This window comes from Onychostruthus taczanowskii, unplaced genomic scaffold (assembly GCF_017590055.1).
Source record: "Onychostruthus taczanowskii isolate IOZ18803 unplaced genomic scaffold, ASM1759005v1 scaffold69, whole genome shotgun sequence".
Classification (NCBI taxonomy): domain Eukaryota; kingdom Metazoa; phylum Chordata; class Aves; order Passeriformes; family Passeridae; genus Onychostruthus; species Onychostruthus taczanowskii.
Window position 1 is genome coordinate 2,817,065 of NW_024504676.1, and position 27,760 is coordinate 2,844,824.

Below are 27,760 nucleotides of genomic sequence, written 5' to 3' on the forward strand. Positions count from 1 at the left end.
AGCAACTGTCTTATCTTCATCTTGCAAAAAAGCCCCATTTTTAATTTCAAATGTGGTAGCTTATTTTAATTCCACAGACAGGAAGCACTAAAACCAGTCACATGAAAGCTACAACTTGGTAAAAAAAAAAAAGATTGCTAACTACAGACAGGATCTCAGAGTAGATGAAGTCTACTCAACCTTGACAGGAATTACAAGACAGCTCCTCAGAAATAATTCTCACTCAATCCAGCTATATTCTACATTACTACAATGTACACAGAACAGCTAGGTGGACAGTCTCAATATATTATAATGCCTCAGCAACCCTAACTTCATACACTTCAAAAAAAAATCACGTTCATTTCTCTGTTAAAATCTGCAGCACCCAGTTCAGGGTGCAGTGCTCCAACTGAAATTCTGCCACTGAAAATGTGAGTGGAAGATACAAATGGATCACAGGTAAACCCCCTAGTTATACATTTTTTTAATTTTTGGCAAGAGCATGACAGAGGTAAGTTGCTTAAATCAGGTAAAAAGCCCAAGGAATTTAACATGCCTAGGGTGCAGAGATATGCCATGGAGCTAATCTACTTGGGTCCTGGGAAAAGTCAAGAGAATTGCACGAGCCTAATGTGGGCCATTACAAGGTTCCAAACAACTGCAGCATCTACAGTCCATGTTTCCTATCCAGACTGGATTTCCAAGGAGAAAATAGGACCTCCCTTGAGACTATAGAGCAAATCTCTTTTTGTTGTTTTTAGAAAGAAGTAACTGCTCCAAGGTTACCATGCTAATTAAACCAAGTTTGTGCTGGAAAAGCACAAAGCACTGCTGTTCATTATTACTGTCTGCCTGAGCCAAAGCTCACAACAGGCTAGGAAGTAGCCTGGGTGCTTGCCTGAAAGTTGTCAGACTGGGTTTTGTTTATTATAATCTGCCTAAAACAGACACATGGTGAGTTTTGCTTCAATTAATTTGTTAACACAAGATTTCACTTACTTTTGGAGGCTCAAGTAGGAGCTCATGGAAGGATGAAAGTCGTGCTTTTATGGCTTCTAAAACACTTTTGTTGACAGAATATGTGGAATTGCTCATGCCTGGAGGACAGATCTCTATATGACCTTCAAATCTAAAATGTACATAAGCAGAATTTAATTAGTACCAAAACTAATAGTAAAACATCTCTGAGGTATGTAACAGTTCTCAAAGGATGTGAAAATAACAAGGAGGTAAAAAATACAAAAACCTAGGGTTACACACACATAAAAATTAAGTGTGATGGTTGAAAAAAGATTTTTCCCAAATATAAGCTCTAGTATTTCTAGGTTTATTGTGCTTGAAACCCCCAAAATAGTTTTGAGATTTAATTTCTTTTACTGAAGCAAATAAAGAGCCTTGTTTGTCTATCTGAAACAACGTAAGTTGAATGTACCAGAGAGATCTGTTCAGCAGTTTCTCCAAATTAAATCGCAAGAGTATTACAAGTAACTTTTTAAAAGTCAATATTCAGTCACTGCACACACCCATTTACTCTATTCCCTGTATCCAGGAACAAACTGATGAAATGTATTTAGTCTGATCTGTCTGTTGGTACTCACATTAGAAAAAGCTGCAGAAAGATCAGTCATTTGGTGAAAGTGCAGTAATGCCAACCACAATGACTTGATTTGCATTTTTACTCCTTCAGCAACAACAGGTCACAGAATTGGTTTGGTCACAAGCACAAGGAAGGCATTTGCTACTGCAGGCATAAACCAAGTGAAATAATAACACTTACGTCTGTCGTCTTGTCTCAAGTAAGGTCAATAGGATTTGGATTGCACTGACAATTGCAGATTCATTTTTTTCTTTATGAAAAATATTAGACAGAAGCTGCTCTATGATTTCTTGTCTGAAAAGAAAAGCATTGGTAACAGACGAAAGCACTTCAGGATACAGCTGTTAGCAGAAGTAACTCCCACTTGCCCACATAAAAAAAGGGAAAATGGAATACAGGAGAATCTTTTCTGACAGAAATATACACTTAGATTAACTTAAAACAAGTAACAGAACATAGCTGAAGTGTCCCATATTTAGTTTGCACAGTATCAAGCTGACCTCCACATGTAAGATACCATACAATTGAGCAGCACAGGAAATAATTTAATGAGAGAACTTCTCTCCCACATTCCCCACTAGAAAATCCTCCAGGTGTCCTCTGCTTACTTGCCAAGTTATTTTTTCATCACACAAACAAAAGATGGATAGCCAAGAAAATTACCCTGAAAAGAGCTTGTCATTTCTGAAGGTTTTAAAAGTTTCTTTCTATAGTTTCTTATGAAGTGAGAATAAAATCAAAAATTCAAACCAACTTACTTCTCTAAACTTGCAAGCAGTGGGTCTGGTTCTGAACTGTTCTGTACTTGTAGCATCTGGTCTCTGCTTAGACGAATAATTTCACAGAGTGACTGTGATGCATTTGAATGCCTCTGAAACAGAAAAACAGCCTTTGCACTACAAGAATAGTAACATGATGGACTCTAATTCTTCAGTTAAAAAAGGTGACAGTTTCAACATGAACAAGAGCTCTCCTACCCAAAAAACATTCAGGCAGTAGCTTTATGCCATAACTAACCCTTAACAAAACAAAAACAACCCTTGAAGCGTGAGGCAGGAATCTATTTCCAACATTAAGGTGGCAAAACACAAGAGCTGAATCTTCCAACAACTTGAAGTATGCCAAAGGCTTTGATATGGATCTCAAAAAGAGGGCAGGCAGGTGAACAAAACCACATAACCTTCTTCAAATAACCACACTCAATATAGAAAGCAGCTAACTGAAAAAAGCAAGCAGAAAGCAGTAAAATTAAAAGTTATAACGCAATGTTGTACAGCTGAACAGATAGACCCAGGGGAGTGCCAGCGATGCCTTAAGTTTTAGCTTTTATATTTTTCAGATCCTGTATTGCATCCTGTGTTAGTGTGTAAGGGAGCTTCATAGAGTGTTAGTAAGCTCTCTTCAGTTTGCCACACAAAATCCTTCCAGGCCTGAGAACCAATGTCACCATCACAGCCTCAGGCCTGAAAAGTATCAACTAAAGTGAACTGGGGGGAGAAGCAAACTGGGGCAACGTGACTTCATTACCTGAAGCTATAACTGGACAATTAACCTCTGATATGCAAATAGACCAAACTGACATCTGTCTGAGAAAACTCATGTCCACTGTCCATCTTGGGTGTAGCGTCTGCGAGGCTCCTGCACTGCCCAAGATGTAGCTGTTAAAGGCCTTTAATAAACACCCACTTGGCTCTCTAACTCTGTCTAGCCTCTGTTTTAGGTAGCCAGTCCAAGGCACCAGCACACCAATACTTACATCCTCATCTTGAGATGGGTGTACGATTTCCACAAGCCGCTGGATAATTTTCTCCTCATTCAGCCACTGTAAAAATGTTTGTGGATGTTACTAAGAAGTTTTCCCAAGTGAATTAATTAAATGAACTCAAAAAATTGAAAGTAGCCTTTTGACAACTGCCACAAGCCATAATGTCAATACTTCTAAATAAGGATTAACAGTATTTCAGAAAAAAGAAAAAGTAAGATCAGCATTTTGAGCCACAGCAGAAAAGAAAATCTTACGTTAATTTCAACAAACTTTGATGCCAAAGTGTGTTTGGCAATGTTCAAAACAATTTAAAAATTGCATCAGGTGTATGTTAGATATCAAAGACTGGGGAAGAGACCAGCCACTCAGGTTCTAAATTGTCTCCAGCAGCAGTAGGGTTTTACTGGAAAAATATTGGCAGCTCAGAAATAAAAACAAAACCAAGAACAAACAAACAAAAACCACAAACAAACAAACACCCACACATCTAATTTCAGCATATTCAAGAAATAAACTTAGTAAAGCCAGCAAAAGTTAAGCCAGCTTAGAGTTCACACATGTCAGACAGAAGTTCTGCAATATTTTACTTACATTCAGCACTTCTTGCCGGGGCTGTGGAGGTTCTATGCAAGTCAGTAGCCTGAGCAACAAGTCCATGATAGCAGAGGTCCCTATGTGCTTAATAATGAGGTCTACAAAATCATGCTTCCTCTTTAAAAAATCTACAATCTGGAAACGAAAATGTAAACTTATATTTGCTTCATATATTTTTCATGATAAATTACACCAACCACTTTTCATTTCACTCTCCTATCAAACTGATAAAATAGATGAAAACTTTCTTAAACACTTCTGCCACTTAAAGCCTGCAGTACAAGACAAGACAAAATAAAACCCAGGCACAGGGCAGATCCATACTACATACAGTGTGTCCTGGGGTCTCCTCTCAAACCCAACTTGCTGACCATAAACTACTTATAATCCAAAGCAGAGTCAGGTTTTCTTTTTGATATGAATCAGTCTCATCTCTGTTTAGTGGGCAAAGCTCAACACAGCAAAACTCTTAACACAAACAGTATCTCAGGTTTGAGAGTCAGGTCATTGCAGCTGTTTGCAGTGACTGGATCACATGCACTGAGTACAAGAGCATTTCTGAGCAAGGACTCCAAATGTTTCTCTCCTTGTTCTAAATAATTCTTCACACCAAGTCAGGATCACTATCACTGACTCAAGTAATTTATGTTTGCTTTTAACAGCAATAAATGCAAATATGATCATATAAAACATTGAGTTAAGCCAAAAGGTAGGCACTCACACACAGATTGCATAAATAGCTCAGGCAAATCTGAATCAAATACATCCTACTCATCCAAGTGTATTTTTTAATCATGTGCATAATGAAGAGGTGTCTTCAGCTAGGGTGGAACCTGAACGCCCTCTTTTGACTCTGCTGCTATCCCTCAACTGTGTATCTTAAAGCAGAACTGCTGAGTATCACAGCTTTATCAGAGCACTTGTAAAATTGGTGAGTTTGCAAACAGTTACCTGTTCTGGTTTTCTGCTGATAAGAATACTTAACACCTTGCTGAAGAAACTGGCCAGTAGAGGGTTTAGAGGAGATTCATTTAAGAGGAAGCTGTACAGTTTCAGGAGTAAGGATTCTTCTTCTCCCAACCTATCATTGATCTGTGAGACATCTGATGTAAGCAGCTCACATGATATGTTTGGGTATCTGGGAAAAGAAAAAATTATCCATCGCTCATACCTTGGAACTCTCATACTTCATGCTCTGAATTCAGAACCTGGTAAAGCATCTGACTAAATTTTCAAGCAGGGTTGGTCTATACTAAAGTAGCAAACTAACACAAAATAATAAAACTGCACATTCAGCCTATAAGCTCTGTTTTCATTTAAGAAGGGCACTACTTCAATTTTCAGTAGCAACAGAACACCAGTAGGGAAGTTGACAAAGGAAAGAGCAAGCTTTCTTTTCAAGATCTATTGTTAAATCCATCTCTTCAAGTACTGACTTGTTATTTTCTTCAATTTCTAACTCTACTAGAAACATTCAGAGGAGGCTTGGTTTTTCAGAAATGGTGAAGTTCTGTAACTAAGAGTGTAACTTATTTCACGTTATTTTAACACACCATTTTAAGAAAAAAAGCACCTTTCTGTACAGACACTAAGATAGGCCAAAAGCAGTAGAAGTGCTTTTCTACAAACTGCTACATGGATTTTGAGCTTGAACCTTCTCAGCAAGCCAGAAGTCATGGCCATACTCTGCAAAGGAAAACATCAGCACTGGGACTCTAAGGACATTGTTCCAAGGAGTATCACGAGTCTTCTAAAAGGCATCTTCAAAACATCTTACAAATAAACAAAACAAAGCTAGCCATTCAGTTATACTACCCGAGAAAGGTTTTTCATTCTACTATTTTCTTAAATACAACTACAGGAATCTTAATGTGAGTCCTGGTTGGACCTTTTTTTAGCAACTCCTTGGGATATGAACAGGTTTTGGAAGCATTTGTGGATAAGAAGTTTCCATTTGAAAATGATGCATATATTAGAACGATTTACTTAGAAGTTCCATGAAGCCTTTTGAAAACATGATCTAAAACACACCAATACTGTACTATACACTAGCACACAGGGATTCACACTATCAAATTAACTAGATTTACTTAGTCCTCTTTCCACCTTCCAAATCTCCCCCAACCCCAAAAGTTTTCCTACTTATATCGAATTTTTTCATCCATGTCTTGAGGTGGCTCTTCAATAATAAATGAAACTAAGTCTTCCAAACATTCTGACTTCAGCAGAAACTCTATAAGTTTGCGATTCTGAGCCTTGCACTCCTGTAGAACATCCTCTTCATCCATCAACTCCTTCAGTGTTACATCTTCTCTCTCTAGAAGTGTATCTATGTGTGATGACGAATGGAGATCAAATTTCCAAAACATGCTGGTCTGTGTAAGAAGAATAGCAGTATATCAGCAGTAGCCATTATTCTAACATCCAAAGGTAAGAGTTAGGCAGGGTTTTACTTACATGAAAGGAACATGCTAATTTGCATTAATGAAAAAGGTATGAAATTTGCTTTTCCCATTCCTTGTTTTTAATCTACACATTGAGTCAGAGATTCAGAACAATTTGCTCAGCAATTAATCAAGCTGGGTGAAGATGAAATGGACAGAGAATAACTGCACTGAAATATCACCCCCACCACTGAAGAAAACCTCTATAGAGGTAGAGGAATTAAAAGAATTTCAGCTTGCAGGGAGCACACTTCAGAGTGCAGGAGCTAATTTCAACACTACACTAATTGTCCCTGCCTCCACAAACTTGACAGAGGAGGAATATCAAAGGCCAAGGTGTGTTACACAAACATGTCAAGGGCAGTGGCCCCAAGCACTGAAACATTCTAAGAGGCTGTAACAGATCTGTAAGAACGAACAACTTCACCTTTTCCTATAAAATGCTTTGGCACCTCTGTATTAATTCTGTTTCTCCAAGACACCTTTTGAACAGTTGCTACTGAGACAACTGTGCTATCAGAAAAGAATATTTCAGTCTACAATATATCCAATAAATTCTTGCTTTCACCCCTCATTAAGCTCCACACAAACACTTCATTTCCAGCCAGCCCTGAAAACAGGGCTTTTACATGACACTTGACCTCTGACATGGTATTAACTGGCCTTATATGAATGCAGATGTTAAGTCGACTGAAAAGAGATACTAGAACATGCTAAGAAAAACTTTCCTTTCCTTACAATTGAAAGCAGCAGTTTTGAGCAGCACACTTAAAGAAAGAAAGACAGGCTCCTTTTCCTCCTTTAGTAAATATTTTCAAAATGTGAAAGATTAAATCAGTGTATTAGTTACTGCTATGCATTAGCAATATCCACTGTGAGGACATGTAGTTAAGGCAGGGAATTTCAGTGAACAGTATTATTTTGGCAAGGACACTTCTGTAAACTGTAGGCTGTATACAGGAGCAAGCTTAAAGGCAATAATCCAACTATGCTGTTGTCATACACTCAAAACACCCCATAAATATAGACTAGAAATACCCAATTCTTTTGCAACTAAAAGGCAGCATTTAAGCACTTACTTCCAAGTTGAAATTGATTTAGCATGCACACTAGAGCTACTCAGAACAGCATTGTGTCAAATTTAGTAATTGAGCAGTTTGGAAACAGAAACAACCTCAAGGATCTAGCAAAACCTTTGTGTCCACAATCCTTCCACTAGCAAGACTTTCAGTATTCAGTCTAAATATTATAACACTTGGTATATTCACTATGGAGACATTTTAATTGCTTTGAGGGTTTTAATTGTTGCTTTAATCACAAAATACTGATCACCTTACTCTGCTTGACCTTTTTTCAGAAGTTGTAACATTCATAACTGGCCCTAGATTACATAGCTTTCTGTTTATAAAGATATGGGGTTCAAACAAAACCTATCAGGCAATGTACAGATTTATTTGACTGCAGTACTGGTACTAATCTAACATCCCATGCAAGTATTAAATGATTAGGAAGCAGAAAAAAAACTATATTGTACTGGAAGTATTAGTAAACTTTCAAGCAGGGTTTAACACACCTGATCTTACAAATTAGCTTAAATCAATTTATACAGTTATGCAAAACACTAGCTTGTGGGTAATGCAAGCTACACACAGACTAACTGTAAGGAAGTGAAAACAGTGCATTATTAAAGCCAGAGGATATTTTTTCATTGGGATTTTTAAACCTCTAGAAAGTAATTAAATCCCTCCCCTTGCCCCAATTAGTGGAAGTACCATGCTCATAAGTAACCATGATCAATGCTAAGTCGAGATGCAAATACCTCTGTAGTGATTAATGCTCATTTTAGAGGCTTCAGTGTATTTCTCAGTCAGTTATTTCAAGAGAAATTCAACAATTGAAAAGAGCAATAACAAAAAAAGAGGCGTACTACTGCAAACATGTTACTGTGTTATTTCACAAACTGTCTCCCAGGCAAGCTCCTTTAGGGGCTGCTCTCTCAATATGTCAGGTGCCGGCCACAGATTATTCCATCACTTCTCAACAGGAGCCCAGGTCCTTTGAAATAAGGAAAAATAAACAACATAAACTGTGCCAAAGGGAAAGTCAAGGAACCCTGAAGAGAAGAGAATTTTCTCAGGCATTATTACTGACAGTAATCTAGAACCAGCCTAGCATGGTTTTGATTGGAAGTTTTAAAATCAAAACATGTTATTGCTATTTTTCTCAAAGCCTACTGTTCTACCCTCCCTCCCAAAAATCTACTAATTCTGAATCACCATCATGCTTTTTGCAAATTTCAGTCCCATTAACAGAGTCAGCATTAGGCCTTCTGTCCAAAACCCACAAGTGTGCTCCTTCCAAAACTTCACTACCTGCAAATTTAGAGAAAACTCAATGGATCAGATGGGTTGTGTTACTCCCAATGTTACTTCACTTTCACCCAGAGCAGAAAAAGACATTTGGACTTAATACAAGATACAAAAGACTTCCAAATACGAGACATGCTCAAGGTTAGAAACTACAAGAAGCAAAATAATCCAGGATGATGTTAAAAACTTACATGTGGAAAGACAAAATGTGTTAAAGTTGGTAAAGATGCTGCATGTACTTGACTGTCTTTTGTAACATATTAGTTTTCTATAATCTCTGAAAGTTTCCAGTAAGCAAGACTGACATCCAGTTCATTAAACAGTACTTACAAAAGTTTACATGAACTTGATCAGCAAGTTCAACTTATGACAATTCAAGATTCTGAGTAACATCTAATATCTATAAAAATATTCCTTTGTTTTCTTAATTAATATTGTTAACAGATTCTTCTCTGAATGAATGCTGAATATCATCCCACGTAACAAACACTTGACTTAAATCTGAAAAGAAAAAAAGTTCAGCAAAGCAAAGAAAGCCTGCTTTCAATTGCTGGCATACAGGTTTTATCATGTGCTAAATGGAAGAAATAATGTTTAGAACCTTTCAAACCGAGAAGAAAAATTAAATCGTTGTCTGTTACAGGGAAAGAAAACCACGCAAGTATTTTAAACAGTAACTAATCAGCATTTCTTTCTGGAGGTTAAGTGCTTAAGTGGCATTTCTATCAAAAGAAGTTGGTAACAGTTGTATCACAAAGTCTCTCCATAGCTTCAAGTGATGGTAGCTGTCACACACCTTTCCTGAACACCTTCCTGTTTTCAAGCTACCACACTAAGATGTGAATTCCTGTCAGAGAAGCATACAGTTTAATTTTGGACAACGCCTCCTATACTGAACCTTTTACAAAAGAGACCAACAAGTGTTGAAAGCATCCAGAAGCCTTCAGTAAATAAGAAAACTGAAGTAAGCTGCTCCTTTGAGTTGAACTTTGAAGCATCATACTTAGGTTAAACAAACATGAAAAGGGGCTTTTACGCTGAGTTCCTTCTGACTCAGTACCTCAGACTAAGCAGACATGGGCATCTAGACCAGCACAGAAGGAAAACCAGAAGGATTTCAGTAGCCAGTTCAAGGCTCTTTACCTGATAACTACATAGGCATATGCACAGAGCTTCAGGTAGGAATTTCACAGATTTTACTGCAATGCCCAGTTTCATTTTTCAAGCAAGAGAAACTTTGAGGGTCAAGCAGAGGATTCTATAGTATGTCAAATTCTGAGAAATGCTACATATAGAGTTGTAACAATTACTGCATTATAAAAAAACCTCAGAATCTGTCACTTTCCTTTGTGCACTACTGTATTTTCTTACTATAGAGCTCAAGCACACACATGGAAAAGAAAATTAGTTACTTTTGCACCAACACACATTTCTACAATTGAAACACGATACATCTTAAGTGATGCAGCCTTACTTCAGCAAAACAGGATTTATAATTTCTGTGCAGCAACCAGCAAAAGCCAACCTAGATGTTGAATGCAAGGAGAGCAACCACCAAAGGAGTCCTTGATTTTAGGACGGTCTTGCACTTCTTTATTATAAAAGCATTTCCAATGCAAAGAATCCCTTGATCCTAAAAACCAAGTAGGTAGGTAAGTTTAAGGAAGGATAAAGTAATGATGAAGATAATTTATTAAGGTTTTATCATGAAAAATTTTGGTAGATTATCTTCTAAGACTTTTAAACACATTAAGAGATTTATTTCAGATGCCAAGCATGCCCTTCAGCCAGCCTCACATAACCTCACCTAGTTACTATCTAGGTATGTTTAGTGAGATTCCAGCTTAGGGCAGGGGGTCCCCTTTCTGCAGTCAATGAACACTGTCCTAGCATTTATAAAGTGCTTATTTTGACACTGAAAAGTGTCAAATCTGTTCAAAACAAAAGTAAGCATGAATGCACCTCTGAAAAAAATTTAGAGCTGAAGAGAATTACCAGTGAACAAAAATGACAGAAGGCACTCCAGTTGCTACTTTTTAAATTGCCTGTTGTACTCAGCAGAGCATCACCCATTGTAAACTTGCTGTCTACAACTGCCTGTCCTAACCCATTTGGAATAAATTTCTTTTCAATCAGAGCAGTGAGGTTCACTGAGTACTATTAAGTAGAAAGATGTAAGCTGGTGTTCAAAAGCCCTAGATTTAATTAACAGCACTTTACAATTACACCCAGCAATCATAAAAAAAAAAAAAAAAAGCAGCAGTAATAAACTTTCATGATACAGTTGTTACATTTCTTGAACAAAATGTAAGATCAATTTGGCATAGAACTCTCAAGTGAATACAAAAAAACAAGTAGCTGTTTCTTCAGTGTCAGAACAGCCTATTCATGTCACAAGCCTGAAACCTAGTTGAAAAGAAATACTTCATTACTTATTATAAAGCTAGTGAAGAAACTCTATGGAGAAAGGAACAAATAAATGGTTTGAAATTAATAGGAATTAAATAGAAGAGAAAATAGAAAAACCTCTACCTCAACAGTTTAATACATACTTCTAATACCATTCACACTCCTTCCTAGTCCACAGGTGTAACAAACTAGAAGAGATGCTAAAAAGGAAACAAAACCAACCAACAATTCCTTCATGGAAGGCTGGGAGATCTTGTGCAGGCTGGCTGCACTTCATTCCTCACAGCAGGATTTCTGGATGCTTCACCCTCTTCTCAGCCACTGCTGGGCACAGGGGACACAGAGCGGGAGGTTACCAAGGATCTCTGACCTTCCTGCAAAACTGCTGCCACTGTCTCGTGCAGGAGAGCCCACACACAGCATGAAGAGCAGGCTGAAGCTCAGGCACAAGAGGGGAGGCCAAGGACAGTGCCTGTGCCCAAGGAGCAGCAGAACAGGGGAGTGATCCCCAAAAAGGGGACCTCAGTCTACCGAAGCCTCCTCCTCCTACATGAGCAGATCTCTCAAGCCACAGCCTCCCCAGCTCCCAGGACAGCCATAGCTGACCACATACACTGCTGCCACAGTGGCCTCATGATGCCATGACAGGATTCCTTCCAGACACTGTACTCATTCACAGCACATATGCTCCTCTGCTAACTACTACTATACTTTCAGAGGGTAACTACAGCCTCCTGAGAGAAATGCAAGAGATGCCATGCGGCAGTCTTGCCCTGACTGTGAGAGAAACATGCCAGAAAACTGGATGAAGACAGCGATCTCCTAACATGCTCTTGAACAAGGTGCCACCTCCTGCTGAGGCAAGTTATTATTAAGCAGGGACTTCTACTCCCCTACCAGACATGAGAAGGAGGAGCCTGCTATTGGTACAGAACAGTTAAGAAGTGAACTGAAATCACTTTTACCCTTATTTATCAATCCCAGCTGCACACCTATCTAGGTGAGAACTATAAAACACATCTGTGGATGAGTCAGCAGTGTACCCTTGTGGCCAGGAGGAACAATGGGTATCCATCTCATTCTTGAATACAAATATCTAAGCTGGGTGCCAAGATGATGGTGCTGGACTCTTTTCCACAGTGCCCAGCAACAGGATAAGGAGCATGGCCATAAACTAAATGATAAGAAATTCCACCTCAACAGGAGGAAGAACTTCTTTGCACTGAGGGTGGCAGAGCACTGGAGCAGGCTGCCCAGGGAGGTCTGGAGACAATCAAACCCCACCTGAGAATGCTCCTGTGTCACCTGCTCTAGGTGACCCTGCCTTGCAGGAGAGTGAACCAGATGATCTCCAGAGGCTCCTTCCAACCCTAACTACTCTGTCATCCTATGATTTTTTACATAACACATTATATATATACACACACACATATCATGTGCATATACACCCCCCCTTATAAGTGAATGTCCCAATAATCTATAGCTTTGACACTAAGTATGTAAATAAATCCAAACTAGTTCAAGTTTACTCCAAGACACCGATACCCCAAAATTCAAGAGGTCATAACTGTTCAACAGAAGTACAAAAATCAGGTGAAATCTACAGTCTGCACTGAATTTACAAGAGCAATTGCATACCAAGCAACAACTATATCCTCATCAATTCCTACAACATCTCAAACCACAGTAACTAAGTGTTTATAATAAATAAAAAGATCTTAATTACCTGCAATAAACAAATGAAGACACTAATCTCTCCTGCCCAAGTAAAGATGAATCACTTTCTAGTCATTTCACATCAACTTTCAATTACAAATTTAAAATATCCACTGGTCACAGAATTCAATTAGACTTTTTCCTATTATGAATTCTTCAAATTAGCTTCAAAATGAAAATGAAGATATCATTACACTGAGAAATGCACATGATTCCATAATAATATAAAGTGCAAGCTCAACAATGCGTAGTTACCCAGAAGACACTTCTGCACTGAAACATGATGTTTAGTACCAAAAAATTCAGTTGCAGAAGACAGTATACTTCAGTATAATAATCTAGAAACATCACTCATATCTACTGTATGTCAGTTCATGAACAGATTTCCTTTGAAACTCTTTCAAAAAGGTTTTGTGCCAGGAAGCAGACATTTCCTGGCACAAAAACAAAACACAGTAAAACAAACAGAATATCCACAACTGTGTGTCGGGAACACCCCTGATTGATTTCTCCCCCAAAGCAGTGTGAAAAAAGATAGTGCAAGAGCAGGGTAGGTTAAAAGACAAAGTTAGAATCAGCCAGCTAGAAAGTAATCAGAAAAAAGCTGCAAGAAAAGGGAAGGCACGGCCACAAAGCCTGAACTGAAGAAGGAACTGCAGCTTAGAAAGTGATAAACGTGAACCTATAAAATCAGGTGACTTTAGTGGACATCAGGGACATGAAAAGCTTAAAATTTAAGTGGTTTCTGAATGCTTTAGGCTTTATAGATGCAGAAGCTAAATCTACTGCTGTAGGTGAAGTTTAATAGTTTCTTACCTGTTAAAACACAAAAGTTTTTAAAAGTTAAAAAATCAGAACGTTTTGTATTCTCTCAGGCTTCTTGCCCATTACAGGGTATCCTGGCAACAGCAAAAAAATCTTTCAATCTACAGTACTAGCAGATTAGCAGCACTGAATTAGCATTGAATTAGATGAAGCAGATTTCTTCCTACAACGACAAAAAAAAATGGTATCATTTAATATTGTTAATAGGTTCTATTCAATAGCTTGACAACTGCATAAACACTAAGGACTGTTTTGCAACAAATATAACACGTGAACAGAGGAAAGAAACAACTTGCTAGGAAGAAAAGTGTCAGTTCAGCGGAACATACACTGTAAACAAAATGAAAAGCAGCACGTCTTCTGAAATATCTATTTACTTTTAAACCAATTTTAACATTTCCCTCTGTTTTTGGGAGGCAAAGGATGAAAGTCTTACTGAAATGAAACTGCCTTTATAATCTGCAATTCACTGAAACCTAACACAAATCTACACTTCAAAAAAAGCAAACTATTAGCAATTTCCCATAAAATAACATCTTCAGATCCGGAAGACCTGAAATACCCATTACTAGAGCTTTTCTGCAGTAGGTTTTTTTCCTATCTTCATAACTATTCTCTCATATTAATGTCATTTATCCACACACCTGCACAGAAATAAACTAAGAAGCATTAAGAATGCCTGTTATGTTGGCACAAGTCTATAAAAAAGAATTCAGCCAATTTCAACCTGAAAACAGGCCAACTTCAAAAAAACCAACACAGACCACATCCAGGCTTCCAAAGTAACAAGCTGAATTAAGACAGCCTTCAGTCACCACTATGAAAATCTCCACTTTTGATAGTTTAATATTACTTTGCTTTACAAAGGAAGAATTAACGAGCTCTATTAGGTATCCTTAACTGGCTTCAGACTGACACTTACCTGTCTGTGCTCTAGTCAGAAAAAGCACCCTACAAATTGATTTTTCTTTCCAATTAGCTGTTTGTAGTAGTTGCAGGAAGAATTTCTGAAACAAAAATTCACCTTCACTTTCCAGCACTTTGAAGGGCTTTTTGATTTTGCTTTTTACCACAGGTTTCAAGCAACACAATACCTTGGTTTCTTTGGGGAACATGGGTAATACAGTTTCTGGAAAATAAAAGTACTAGCAACTAAGAAGGGTAGCAAAATTAGTGACATGTTTATTAACTCAGGTCAGTGACTCCCCAGTATTTGGCATCTTCAGCTAAAAAACCCAAACTATTCACCTCAATAGCATTTCAAGTATTCTGCCAAAGAGAAGAATGATTTTACACCTTCCATGTTAAAGATAAGGACCTGTGTCTTCAAAGCTGGTTTTTGATCTTTGCAGGTGATTTAACAGATGGTCTGTTTAATGGAACAGGTGTCAACCTAAAGATCATAGATTCAAAGAATACCTTGGGTTGGACAGGACCTTAAAATGATAATTCTCTTATAGGTCTGTTTTTTCACCTGCAGACCTTCAGGTCTCCATGCCTGACAGACCTGCCAACACCCTGTGAGGCAAGTGATGAACTAGAGCAGAAAAAGCAAACAAATTTTCTGGACTCAGTTCACTTCACTATAGTTTTCTAGGTTATTGTTTCTGCATTTTAAAAGGGTACCTATGTTCCAAAGCAGAGCTCCAAAAAGAGAGAGACCATCACTTCTTCAGTTACGTCACGTGGAAACAAAGTAAGAAACCTGCTTAGCTTAATGCACTTTCAGAAGAGTTTACACATTCTTAAGATCCACAGATTTCAATTGCTAGTGGAACTCTCCAAATGAAAACCACTATTCTTACTCCCCTTATTACAAGGATGCCTGTGTTTTTCCTCTACTCTGCTTTCTGCCTGAAGACTTCAGTGTCTAAATACCATTGTCTAGCACCAGAACAGTTAGCTTCTGAATTCAACACAGTAGGATGACACAGTAAATCAGAGACACCAATATAATTAAAATTAGCAAGATACTTGGAGTACATGTGTTGTAGCATACCCTGTGAAGGTTGTTCCACCAGAACCCTGCTCTGGTCAATCAGGGCTTTTTCAGTCCACCTCAATCTACAAGAGTACAGAGGCTGGTCTAAAGACTGACTTACACTAAGTGGTACATATGGTTTATTAACTCAGACTGTTCCTCTCTGCAGGACAGATTAGGTACTGCATTATGAAAAAAGGGACAAACCCCTACCCCCAAAAACCCACAGGAGTTATTTCTACAAAATAATGTGAAAAAAGAATCATCTGACTGGATGAGATTCAAGTCTATTTAAATCTGACTTTTCTACATCCATGGATGGCTTACATTCAGCAATAGTTCAGCCAAGTTAAAACAGTCCTGACATGAAGAAGTACCCAATGATGGAGGGTTAAAACCTTAGACCTGAAGGTAACACGCCAAGGCAGGATGGAAGTATTGGCATGTGTACAGATGGATTACATTCCAACACAGAACTATGAAGACTCATCACAACCAGGACCACACCCATGTTCATGTTTATGTGATATACCCAGAAAATAAAGCAAGACAAACCACCCAGGGTAGGATCCATCTTCACATGAAATGCAAAAGCACGGCAAAGTCTGTTTTAAGTATTACCTAACAAACTTTATTCACACAATTTTAGATAAGAAAAGTTACCCACTATGTGACCAATTGCCATGAAGAGGACTAAACTAATTTTATCAATGCTGCATGAACTGGGCCATGTCTGTTTCTAAAACCATTCCCATGCATCTCTATCGGGCCAAACACTGAAATTAAACAAGTGTCTCTACTACTAATGGAAACCAATGTAACATTTGTCCACCCTGGTAAAAAAGTGCAAGAACTGCAAGCTCCTGAATAGTGCTGCTCTTACAGTAATTCTCTGCATGCCTTAACTTATATAACTTCATATATCAGAAATAGTTGTTACATAAGCTTGACAAAACCACTAGCAGAACACCAGCCTCTCTTCTCGAATGTAAGGACCTGGATACAATTAGTAAAGGGAAGCACAGGACATGGGATGGTTTAGTTCTATCACCTCTCTAGGCCAGAACAAGTACAAAAATTTTTATGCAACACACGCGAAAAACAGCTGAAGCACAAACAGGAGAATATTTTCCCTTCTTCCACTGGCTTACTGGCCCAGAAAGACCCCCCAGTGAAATGACAGGCTAGCAACACAAAACTGTTTAATGTAACATTTTGGCAGAGCACTGTGCATTCGTAGTTTAAGACTCAGCATTGTTCCCTACCACACCTCTCCAAATGTCAGGTGAGAAATGTGCACTCCTTGGAACACGCATGTGTTACCACACAATCAGGAACATCTCCTCCCAAAAACTTTTAAGTAACCCCTTGGACAGTTGATTCTCAAAGAAACTTGACCTGAAAGTGTTGTCCAAAACCATCAATTTGGTAGTGGTGAGAGCTGAAGGGCCAAGACATTGGTGCATCTGAACTAGTCTAGAATTCTCATTTGTGAGCTAATTAAGTTGACAGAAAAATCATCATGACAACCAAGGCAATTTTTAAACACTACGAAGCATCTCACTTAGGTCAGGACTTAAACTTCAAATGCTTTGGCTATCAGTTCTCAACACCTTGCTTAGAGGATACATTTGTATGCTGCAATGTCACCATCCACAGTGAGAATGAGGATAAGGACTGAAAATCCCCATGGTCTCTCACAGGTCTTTTAGGATGCTAAATTAGCTTATGCAAAGCAGCTTTGTTCTACCCCTTGCTGTGCAGTCACCCTCTGTTGGCTCCCCAACAGTGATGAAACTTCTGCCAAGACATTTCTAAATGAAAAAACCTACTCCAGAAGTGGCAAATGCATGAGGAAGAAGGGAGAGAAGAGTTTTTCTGCCATGGCCATGGGATGGAACAACTCAAAGGGTCTACCAATCACCAGGGCCAGTGCAGCCAAGGAAGAGGGAACATACCATTAGGGACAGCACAACCAGGATCTGACTCCTCCATCTTTGCCCTAAATTATATCACCACAAGCCTGCTCAGGATGACAAGAGTAAAAGCTCTCCTGAATCAGATAAATAAGATGGGTGATGCTGAATTTGGACAATTCAGCATCAGTTCTCAACCAGCTGATAATTTGCAAGTGTAAATGAGTTCTGAATTCCCATACTGCTACTCTGGAAATGCAAAAAACCCCAGAAACACTGACTGTTTTAGCAGTAAATTTAACTTTTTTGTTTGAATGTTTTAGAAACAATTACTGTAACTTAAAGTCACAGCCTTAAGTTGAAAGGCATGAATTTTACCAGAGGTTTCTTTTATAAGCATGTGTTTTATTCTGTTCACTGTATTAGTTCAAAGACAGCATGAGTTTGGATTTTTTTTTTCTCAAGTTCATCCTCCTATTCCCCTTGTGGATTAGGCCTTGAAAGTTGGACATAAATCAGATTTTGAGGCACATGAAAAATACATGGAGGCAAAAGAAAGCTACTTCAGCAACTTCTAACCAGGACACCACTGTTCTTTCTGTATAGACAGTGCATTCATGTCTATTATTTGCTTTATTTTTTTTTCATGTAAAATGCCAGTCTTGTTAAAAAGAAAACTTAAAGACCATTTGCGGTCTAGAAATGGAAGTCAGCAGCTTCCAGGAGCACATCAGTGTTTTGCCTCCTGAAGTTTCAGTCAGCTACAGCTGCTGCCAGAACGGCAGTGGACTCTGGCATGAAAACAGCAACTTCAGAATTAAAACCAAAGCAATTTGTAACTTCTTGCTTAACACTTCAATTCAAGTTTCTGGGACCTGTTGTTCAGGTAGCCTGAATTTTCATTGTAATTTACATGACCTGTACTAGTTAAAGGTTGTGGGTAAGAGCATATTCCTGGTTTTCCTCATACTAAGCTTTACAAAGCCATTAAAATAAGTTTTCACAGTTGCAAGCTCTCAAGTTCTTTTTATTAAGATATCAAGAAATGCTACCATATACTGAAAAAACTGACAGAACTATTCAACCCCCCCAAATGCACATATAAGCTAAATATTCCCTTAATGACAGTATCATAAGCATATTTTGCTTTTGAGAATGAAAGTTAGAATCCTTAACACTTCAAAGTGTGTTCAAATCCAACACCATGAACAGAAAAGTTGAAGATATTTCTTCTTTTAATCTTTAATTTAAGCAAGTTAAAGCATCTTTTATTTTGATTTGCTCATGGGCAAAGACTACTAAATTGACTTGATTTACCAAAGAGCTTAAGTCCCATCTATACTTTTTTCTACAATACCAGCATTTTCAAGTTTAACAATACAACCCCTAGGACAAAAGTAGAGAACAAAGAGAAATAAAGCATGAGAAATAAAACACAGAAGCAGCACCTAGATACAGGCAGAGTGATGCTACTTTAGCATATTCACTTTTCTAGGTTTTGGTATCTGCATTTACCAAAATGCTTTAGTGCCACCTGGAATCTTCCCCAGCCTGGTGCCAATCTTACAGCTTTATTTGAGCCTTTAACCAAACAAGAACACTACTTTCCTTCACAGAACAAACTCTAAATATCCAGGAAAAGCAGCCTACACAACAGCTTCCCCACCTCTGCAGGCATCCTGAAGATGAAGGTATGTACTTAGAAAAGAAAAATATTCTAATACACATGAAATGTCAATTAAGAACTTGATGCTGAACAGTCAGATTAACTTATCAAAGACTAAGACAGCTGAAAAGTGACTGAATATCCTCCTTCCATAATACAGAGTGCTACAAAGACAACTGTCCAGTAACTTAAACAATAAGCTTTAAAAAAGCATGACCAGCTTGACTTTTCTGACACTCATCTTAGAAAACTAAGAAAATAATGTTTTGAATGGGAAAATTTCACCAATTCTCACCTACATAAGTTTAATGAATTGCCGTCATTTTTATTTATGTATGTGCAAAAATATGTTTCAGAAAAGAAAACAGAAACCCAGCAAAATCATGAAACTTGAGTGCAAAAAGCCTTCCCAGTGAAGCTTGAAGTGGCTAATAAGCTAATGCTATTTTTCTTTCCCATTCCCTCCTCCCACAGGCAATTTCTATTTTGGAGGCTCCAGTAACTGAGTTTTGCCATGCTGTCCTTTTACAAACCTCACACACAGAGCAATCACACTTTTTTTAGGCACAGGTGCCTCTGGTGTCTCCACTGAACAGAAGTAATGCCCTTCCCATGGAACTTCTATTTTGCTGGACAACAGTACAAAAATCAAGACTGCCTAACAGAAGAAGACACTTCTTCCAAGTGCAACACTCACCCTAGTTTAATGAAAAAAAACCCTCAAGTTCCATTAAAAAAAAAGCCAAAACTACTATTTTCTCTGCAATCTTCAAAATAATAAAATCCAAAATTAAAAAACCCATTCAAGCAACATGACACAGTTAAGGGACACAGTGTCCTTCTGAAATGACCCTTCCTCCAACTGTTTTCTCTTTCATTTTCTTTGTGCCCTTTCAAGAGAGGGCTACCACACAGTTAACTCACCACCGTACTTTCAGCAGCCGTTCCTTCCTACAAGTTTTCTCTTAGCTACCAATCTATCTGCCAACAGTTTTCTCCTGCTGCAAGAAGAGCCTCAACTCTCACTAAGTGTTACTTTACTAAGAATTACTGAACACACACTGTTAAAACTAATCCCAAAGCAAGACTGAAAACAGCACTGATAGGTTATAGTTACACAAAACTACAGTGACACTTCTCTGCCCTACGCCTACTCAAGGGATTTAAAGCATAAAGTTTCAAAGAAACCAAGCTATTTAAAATGCAAGCTCAGAATTTAAAATGGTATTTATTACAGCATTACATGATAAAGCCCTAAAGAGAAATACCCTGCTGAGCCAAAGACTTAGAAATCAATTTACTTAAGACCTGAACTTAAGTCTTCTATTCTTTCCAGTAACATTTAGGGTTCCACACAGACTTTTGTCAAGACAGTCTTATTATCATTCCAAAAAGTCAAGTTACTGCTATGCCAAGTGGCACAGAAATTAATTAATTCTGAAATGCCTTGAAGTCTATAACAAGACTTCTTAGGTGGTTTCACTCAATGTTCACCAACTACAATAGTTTTTTTATTTAAGTTACACATTTGGATAACCTATAAACCCTTCTTATGAGAATGAGATCAGCACCACATTACAACCTTTTACTGCCTCTGTAAATAATTTCATTCCTGGCTGCATGGGGCTACAACTTCAACATGGGAGGGAAAAAAACCCAACCCCACTGCATTCTAATCTCCAGCCTTACAGCTAGGATTACAAGCTAAACTTCAAAATTCCCAAATCCAGAAGACGGGAAGACCGATCAGGGCACTACAAAGAAAAAAAATCTTGTACAAGTATTAACACCATTGCTTTCTGTTATGACCTAAAAGGCATCCAGTTTCCCATAGTGAAAAACATCTGCAGGTGTTTCCTATAATAAATAAATATATAAATAAGTAAATACATAAACCCCATGGGTTTTTCTCACTTTGAATCTTTTTCCACAGACATTCTCATACATAAAAGATTCAGAATTATTCTTGTCTGCCTTCAATATCCCATCTCTCCAATTCCAATCTGGGCAAGTAAATTCCCTAGTCAATAACTAAGGCATTAGGGATTAATTTATACTTATATCTTGCATTTTTGCAAATTATAAATTTGCATTTTTGAAGTAGAGCATCAAAGCCAAGTGTAGCTGGTATTCACTCCAGCTATGTTAAAGTTCTTTGGTTTTTGTTCTCAAAATAAGTCATATTTAAGTACAGCAGGAGGGCATGCTGGATGAAGCAGGCCCAGGGAAAAAAGTATGTGCCAATCTATGACTGAAGTCTTATTAAGACAACTGCACCTGGCACAACTACTGAGTAACTAAAGCAATCAAGGATTAATGGGTTGAGAAGTTGTAAGTTCAATCTTCAATCACATATTACTCGTATCAAAAAAAATGTATAAACTTTCATATTGTGACTCTAGAAGAGAGCATTAGCCCTGAGAGCACAAGCAAGCAGCCTGAAAAGCCACATTTAGTTTTTTTTATGTTGATCATTAAGAAATGCAGATCTCTCATTAATGTTACTTTTACCATCTCCTTTATCAAACAGATCTCACCAAATACAGTGCTCAGTGAACAATTTTTTGCTATTTAGATATGGATTAAAGCTGTAACAAAGAGCCTATCATCAGCATCAAGGACACACAGAGAAGGATCCTTTGATGGGTGTTTGCTTGTCACAGCCAAAAGGAAGAACTGACACTTCACAGCCAGGTCACTGTACCTTCTACAGCTGTCCCTCACGGACAGGAAAAGACCTCTACATGTCATCACCCCTCAAGCTGCCATGAGCAGTGACAAACTCCTCCTTTGTAAGAGCCAGAAAGAGCAGAGAAAGACAAACATGGCCGACGGGAACAAAACCCCTGAGCTACTGCAACTTCTAGGTGCACTTCCATCCAGACTGACCAACAGTGACATGCCATGGACCTTGAGTCTCCTCGGGGAAGGAGAGGCTTACATCAGTAGGAGCCCCCCTTACTTGAAAAGTGGATCTGTTCCTGCCACCGCCACAGCCTTGTTTTAGCTGTCTCTAAATTTCCCATCCTTTTCCAGTAAGTTTGGTGACAACAGCTAAAGTTGTCAAAAGCAACCTACTACTTTTTATTTTCTAGAAGACTTAGCTTTCAGTTACATGGACATCCAGCAAGTCCGTCAAGACAGTAGCAGAAGAAATAACATGAATTCAAATTATGCAGTTCAAACCAGACCTAAAGTTTACAGCTGAATCTTAAGATTGGTAACTGGTCCAAGTAGTAGGTACATGGTAAGCAAGAACAGAATATGGAAAGCCCTATTTCTGCAAATCACAGAAGGAATGAGTTTTGTCACCAATACCTAACCTATGATTTTTGCCTTAATGAAACTTAGAGTCATTGAAAAAAAAAAAACCCACACACAAAAAACCACCCCACACAAGACCCCTTTTTTCCCCTGCACTAAATATATTGGAAACACAAGAATTGGTTTCCTCTACACTTATAAAAAAAGCAAACAGCATCGTATTTTCACCGTTTCTATGAGTATCACTAATTGTATTAGCACTCTGCTACAAAGATGCAGAAATCCACCCAGCAGAGGCAGTGGCTTACACCCCTTTCACAAGGCAAACAGAACTGAAATAATAACTTGTAGCAAGGCAAGCCTTGAGAGTATCTGCTACTCCCTTGTTTTCTGCTCTAACAAAGGCTCAAACCAGCCACAACACAAGGGAAAATGCAATCACACCTGCACTAGCATTGCCTACAGCCACTGCATAAAGCACTACTTGAAGCTTTTAATCTATCAGTTAGGTTACTCCCACAAGAGAGAAATGTGCAGCACAACTGAGGATTAGTCTTGGGCTTTGCCCTTCTAAAGGGGCATCATGTACGTTTGCAGAATAGTTTAGGAAATAATGGGATTCACTTCAAAAACCCACAGGAGAAGTTAAATTTGTACAACAAAATCTCATTTTATATACTGGTATCCAGTTAGAAATCCTGCCAATGGTCACTCAAGAAGGACACTCTCCCACCGTGTAAAGGGTGGGAAGCCTGGGATTCACTTCTGCAATTAACAATCAGAATGCTTTTAGTACTGAAATAGCTATTCTAGAGCATATTTAATTAACTTTAGTTTGGTAACAAACTACTTTTTACCAAAAAAATTTTGAAGATTTCATTCCCCATCCCAACTTTATTACTTTATTACCAAACTGGAAACCAAATGGCCATCTCTCAAGCCTCACCTAGGACAGGCCTGGGCATCCTAAAAGGGCTTTAGAGGTTTTTTCACGTTTAAAAGCATCTTTTGGCACAGGTGACAAGGGATGGCTTATGGTGTTCCTGCGCTCATTTTGAAGAAGGGCCAGTGGAAACAGGCAAGAGACCACCAGGCCGTGCACTCCACCTCCTCACAGACATACACTTAAGCATAAATGTTTGGAACCATCTCGTTCAAAATGAAATTGGCTAAAGTTTTAAGAACCTTTCAAGGAAACTAATCCATCCTCAAATCTCACCACTGGGCAGTTTCTGCTTGTGCACACATACATTTTTTATTTTCCTTTTTCACTCTCCTTCCCTTCATTAATCAAATCCCCACTTGGCATTTCCCAGGCACTCTTGTCTGCCATTCTGCCTACAGGCCTAAACATAAATCTCCCCTCCAGTGGAGTGTTACAGCTTCACTGGTCTGTAAAGTTGTATGCTAAGGTGCTTTTGCTATTCTTTTCCACAGCTGGCATGCAACATATTCCACAGATTTGACACTGAGCATTTCAAATTTAAGAGGAAAAGAAACATCCATTTAACAGAATTAAGGGATGACCATATGAACAGCAAGAAAAAAAAAAAAGTCAAAGGGTTAGGCAGGAACTTTTTCACCTATTCCAAATCACATATACCATTTCAAACGTGCTTCTTGGCATGTTATGTAAGCTATTGAATAATCAAGGGTCACAAAAAGTCTTGTATTTCATACCAACAATTTTTTTGCCAATATTATGTGAAAAGCTATTCCATAAACAGGCAAGCTTCAACCACATGTCCTCCCAATCTTTTCAAGTCAGTCTATTCCACTTCCTGAGAAGTGTCCCAAACTAGCTATAAAGCTACACACAATATCCAAGAGTAGAAAAATATTTTACTTCAGTTGCTTAGTAGCATATGGTTTCTAAAACAGATGCTGGCACCCTGACACGCTACAGAAACAATTAAACATGCTATGCAGAGCCTTCAACATGATGTTCATGTTCTCTGTGCATCTTCTCCTTGATCTTTCAGACTTGCTTCGCACTCCAAAAATATCAGGATCACTAGTTTCTCAAGTTCTTTGCTCTCTTCCTCCAACTTACCAAAATAAGAAGACACAAGCAAGATATTATTTCTCATTTACCCATACTTGTTTTATTATTGTGAAAAGTTTTGCCAGAAACAATGGCTCTACATCTTGCTCTTAGGACAACCCAACCAGACATCTGGGTGTGAGATATTAACCTGAGCTAACACAGTACTCCTAAACCTGGACACAGTGGAGTACACAGCAAGTTTAGGGACCACAGGTGAAGGTGCTACTACAAAAAACTAATCTAGAGGGCACACAATGTGCTGAAGCCATCCTACCTCACCACAGAAAGAGATCACCATGCACACAGCAGCACCTCTTCTGCCCAAGCACAAAAGCCATGGTTTCCACCATGGTCCCAAAGGCCAAAAATCAACTCAGTTACCCAAGAAAAGTGAATACAAAAGCCTCCCACCTACAAAGATGTTGTGCACTATGCTGAAACACTGCTCTTTGCAACCATATTGCAATAAGCCATTTTTTAGCTTCCATCTTTAACTGTGGAGTTAAGTACATACTTCAAGGCTTTTAAGCACTTGGACAAAACAGGATATTAATGGACAGAAGGGAAAGGGGATCAGATACTTTTTCAACACATTTCTCCCTTCTGACTTTCCCAACCTCCTGACTGGTTGGTTTGGAGCCAGCTCTTTAGCATTTCACAGTACATGCACATCAGGCTTAAGCTGAGTAAATAAGCAAAGATGTTGAGCCATAACAACAGAGTTCACTCCATAAACATCTGTCAATAATAAAGCTACGTACACAAACTTCTGCTCTAATTCTGCTAAATTCAGGTTCCATGTACTAATTCACTTGAATTTCACTCTTGGAACACAATCTGATTCTCTGAGTGGTACAGAGGCTATAGCATCACCTCCCTTAAGTGCAAGGCAGAAACATTCCACAGGAAAAAGTCACTTTTGCTCACTTCAGCAACTCAGCAGAAGGGAGCAGTTTGCAGGCAGTACTGTGAAGAGACACACAAACTACTCACTATCTTTAATTCCATAAGGGAATAACAGCTACTTGAACTGTATTTTTAAAAAATCCAAAGCTGGGATGCTTACAGCAGTTTACACACAAATCTATCTGGCTTGTAAAGAAGCTGTGATGCACTACCCTACTTAAAGGCATTCCTGTTAAACAGGTTGGTTTTCTGGAATTTCTAAACTACACCTTTCAATTCATTCAATGCTTTCCTTGGTCATTGTAAGCAGACCTCATCAACAGTTTTTCTGGCCAAAACTGTATTTCCAAGTAGCTTTAGAAAATAAATTTCTTTAGTAACTCCAGACAGTGCAGGATTCGATGCCTATACATTCTGCTTTTCAAACAGAAAGCAAATAAGAAGAATCCCTTATGTTCAAGTAATATCACAGATGGACACAACAAGTAATTTATGTGAACCTAAACAAGTACTTAAAAATACAAACTGTCAAGAAAAACATGTAACCTGGATATCACTTTTGCATGGCGTCTCATTAACAATTTATGTATTGAAAGGTAATTCTGCAGTGTTATTTTCTGCTTGTATAATAAAGAAACTTTTGCAAGCTTCAGTTAGTCCATGGCTTGCTACTGAAAACATAAATAACACAGAGCTAAGTAATCAGAGTTTTATTTGAATGTCTGCTGCACTGGAAATAGACCATTCAGTTCAAATAACTTCAGCAATCTTTCTGGAACACTGAAACAGAGAGACTTCCCATCTTTCAGCATCCCAGAAAAAAACTACACAGGTATTTGTGCAATCCAAAAACACACTGCACTGTTAAGAGTACACTTAGACTCATTCCACTGAAGAACGTTCAAAACCTAAGTAATACCATCACCAGCAAGTAACACAAGCTTTCATTTTTAAGTTGTCAACATCTCAAAGGATTCCTTTCAAAAGCTATCCACCTACTCCTAAGTCTTCTCCACTCAGAACACTTTTTTAAAATAGCAACACACCCATTTAAAGTATCCCACTGCTCTGACTTAAACAACATTTCTGCTGACAGAAATGATCTTTAGCCTCAATCGCACTTATGTCACACAAGATAGTCTCGTATGACACTAAATAGACTACAACACCAATTCCCTCTCACACTTCGGAAAGTTCTTAGCAACCAACAAAAAACAAAACCAGAAAACCTGGCAGGTTCTAAGCGAGATTTTGCCAAACGCATTTAACAGCGGCTAAACCTTACCCAAACACCGCCACGCTCTTAAACCTCCACATTTCCAAGAAGCCGCCTCGTTACGGCCCCGAGCAGCCCAAGCGTCCCGGCGGAGAACCCCCCGCGGCAGCCCGGGCCGGCGGCGGCGGGCAGGGAGGCTCCGCCGCGGGGCCCGGCCTCCNGGCGCCAGGCCCGCGCCGCCGCGGAGGAGCCGCCGCCGGAGCGCCGCTCCCCTGGAAGCGGCGGAGCGGAGATCGCGGCGCCGTCCCGGCCGTACCTCGGCAGCGCGTCCCCCGCCACAGGCCCCGGGTGCCTCCGCTCAGGCGGGAAAACCTCCGCTCGCCACCATCACCGACGCTCCAAGATGGCGGACATGGCAGCTCCGGCGAGCCCTCCTCTGCCTCCGCCCACCTGCCAATCACCTCGCCCCGGCACCGCCCTTCTCCCCGGTTCGCCCCATCTTATTGGGCGCTGTGCGAAGCTCTGCCTCTCACTGGCCGTCTGGCCAATGTCAGTCACCCGCCTGCGCGACTGCGACAGGGTGGGACGCGGATGGCGGCGGGCTCTCGGCTTCCCGTTGGCCAATCAGCGCACGGGGCGGGTGCACCTCGATTCCCACCTTCCCAGCCTAGCAACAAGGCAACGTCACGCTGACAGGCGTCTCTCTCGGCCAATAGAGAAAGCAGATTCCTTTCAAAAATAAACCCGTTCTGTCCAATCCGGAGCCGAGGCGCTCGGAGGCCGCGGCGGGGTGAGGCGGGAGCCAGCGGTGGCGTCCGTCCCGCAGCTTCACCCGCCGCGCCTCGCCATTGGCCAGCGGCCGGGGCCACGCCCTCGGGGCGCGCGCGGGCGCCAAACTGCCTGACAACAGGGCGGCGGCGCGCGAGGGGCCGTGGGGGGGGGGCCCGGTGTCAGAGCGCCCGCCGGGGGCGCGGCGGCGGTGACGGTGACGGTGACGGTGACGGTGCCTTTGCCCGCCTTCTGCACCTGCGGGACTCGCCTTCTCCTGGGCCTGCCGCCGTGC

General features: G+C 39.6%; 1 protein-coding gene across 12 annotated transcripts in view; it reads right to left on the reverse strand.

The window, feature by feature from the left end:
* PPP6R3 (protein phosphatase 6 regulatory subunit 3) overlaps positions 1 to 27,161 on the reverse strand; it is a 50,548-nt gene extending 23,387 nt beyond the window's left edge. For 4 of the 12 annotated variants that reach the window (XM_041421193.1, XM_041421194.1, XM_041421185.1 and 1 more), the window contains exons 1-10: positions 27,014 to 27,150; positions 13,693 to 13,864; positions 8,310 to 8,437; positions 6,081 to 6,313; positions 4,890 to 5,076; positions 3,936 to 4,073; positions 3,336 to 3,401; positions 2,338 to 2,450; positions 1,760 to 1,873; positions 982 to 1,111 (exon numbers count right to left, since the gene is read on the reverse strand). In XM_041421193.1, the coding sequence (XP_041277127.1) occupies positions 982 to 1,111; positions 1,760 to 1,873; positions 2,338 to 2,450; positions 3,336 to 3,401; positions 3,936 to 4,073; positions 4,890 to 5,076; positions 6,081 to 6,313; positions 8,310 to 8,321 (993 nt within the window). In that variant the 5' untranslated portion in view covers positions 8,322 to 8,437; positions 13,693 to 13,864; positions 27,014 to 27,150. Of the gene's footprint in view, positions 1 to 981; positions 1,112 to 1,759; positions 1,874 to 2,337; positions 2,451 to 3,335; positions 3,402 to 3,935; positions 4,074 to 4,889; positions 5,077 to 6,080; positions 6,314 to 8,309; positions 8,438 to 13,692; positions 13,865 to 26,766; positions 26,912 to 27,013 lie in introns of those variants that run through there. The other 8 variants (XM_041421187.1, XM_041421186.1, XM_041421190.1 and 5 more) reach the window with 8 other exon arrangements.
* Between the last annotated feature and the right edge of the window lie 599 nt (positions 27,162 to 27,760).